General features: G+C 45.2%; 1 protein-coding gene across 1 annotated transcript in view; it reads left to right on the top strand.

The window, feature by feature from the left end:
- The window catches only part of LOC109470139 (coiled-coil domain-containing protein 15-like), a 4,307-nt gene that overhangs the window by 3,053 nt on the left and 92 nt on the right, over positions 1 to 1,162 (top strand). The window contains exons 8-10 of the mRNA XM_019768921.1: positions 101 to 204; positions 470 to 637; positions 1,023 to 1,159. Coding sequence (XP_019624480.1) covers positions 101 to 204; positions 470 to 637; positions 1,023 to 1,159 — 409 coding nt within the window. The remainder of the gene's footprint in view (positions 1 to 100; positions 205 to 469; positions 638 to 1,022; positions 1,160 to 1,162) is intronic.

Below are 1,162 nucleotides of genomic sequence, written 5' to 3'. Positions count from 1 at the left end.
ATGAAAAGGAGTAGTAGAAGAGGAGTAGAAAAAAATCACAGCGTACAATTACATGTATGTGTATGTTATGTACCATTGATTGTTCTTTTTTCCCCCACAGAAGCAGAGTAGGTACTGGCTGTCCCGACGTCTGTTTATGGACATTGAGCGTCACCAGGTGAAGGAACGGGCGCAGCAGGAGCAGCACAGGAGGAGGATCAACAGGTTAGACCTTCTGTACCAACCACTTCATGTTGTCACAACACACATGTCAGAATTAGCAATGTGCCGTGGTGTAATCAATACCAGTCCTGCTTCTAAATCATGATGTCAAAGGTTCCAATCCTGGTATACACTACTAGTAAAGGTTGCAGTCCTATGAAAGGGATAGATTATAAATCCCATGAGGACAAAGAACCAACCAAAGGACAAATGTTTGACAGTGAAAAAACATAGATAAAAAAGTTTGAATGTTTGTTGTTGTTGCTAGAATCAAACAGAAGACAGAGTGTGCCCGTCGTGAGGAGGAGGCCATCCTGGCTGTGACCCTGGCCCAGGAACAGGCATCATCAGACACAACCCAGCGGGGCAGTCCTGACAGGAGCACCTCATCACTAGAGGACAGCAGGAGGGAGCAGAGACATAAGGAGCTGGACAGGTGGGTGGGAAAATGTACTGTGGAAATCCCTGACTGAATGTCGGTACTTACCACTTGTACATGTAGTTGCAGTCTTTTAGATGGGATGTTATGTTGCAAATAGTTGGTCTCATGTTTGAGAACAGTAGCCAAAACACGTCTCAAAAAGGGGACTAGGGTGCACCCTAGATTGATGTGGATATATAACCTAGAATTTCATGGTCACCCTTACAAAAAATACTGTTGTATACAAGGTCTTGTTAGCTAGTACTAGATGGTAGGACCTAGTGGTTCACCCAAACAATAGTTTGCCCCCTGGAATCTATGTACTCGCAGTGTGGGCTTACTCTCTTTAAACTAGTCATCACAAGATTTTAAATAACAAAACATTTGACTCCCCCCCCAGATACGTGGAAGCCCTGAGAGCGAGACTGTGTGAGAAGGTAGAACAGCAGAACATCAGGGTTCCTCCACTCTGCTCATGTGGCCCGACTGTGTGGGACACCAACCCTAACACATGTGCCAACAACTGTATGTTCTACAGCG

This window comes from Branchiostoma belcheri, unplaced genomic scaffold (assembly GCF_001625305.1).
Source record: "Branchiostoma belcheri isolate BF01 breed outbred unplaced genomic scaffold, Haploidv18h27 scaffold22, whole genome shotgun sequence".
Taxonomy (NCBI): domain Eukaryota; kingdom Metazoa; phylum Chordata; class Leptocardii; order Amphioxiformes; family Branchiostomatidae; genus Branchiostoma; species Branchiostoma belcheri.
The sequence above is the reverse complement of the archived record's forward strand: the minus strand, read 5'-3'. Positions and strand labels throughout refer to the sequence as shown.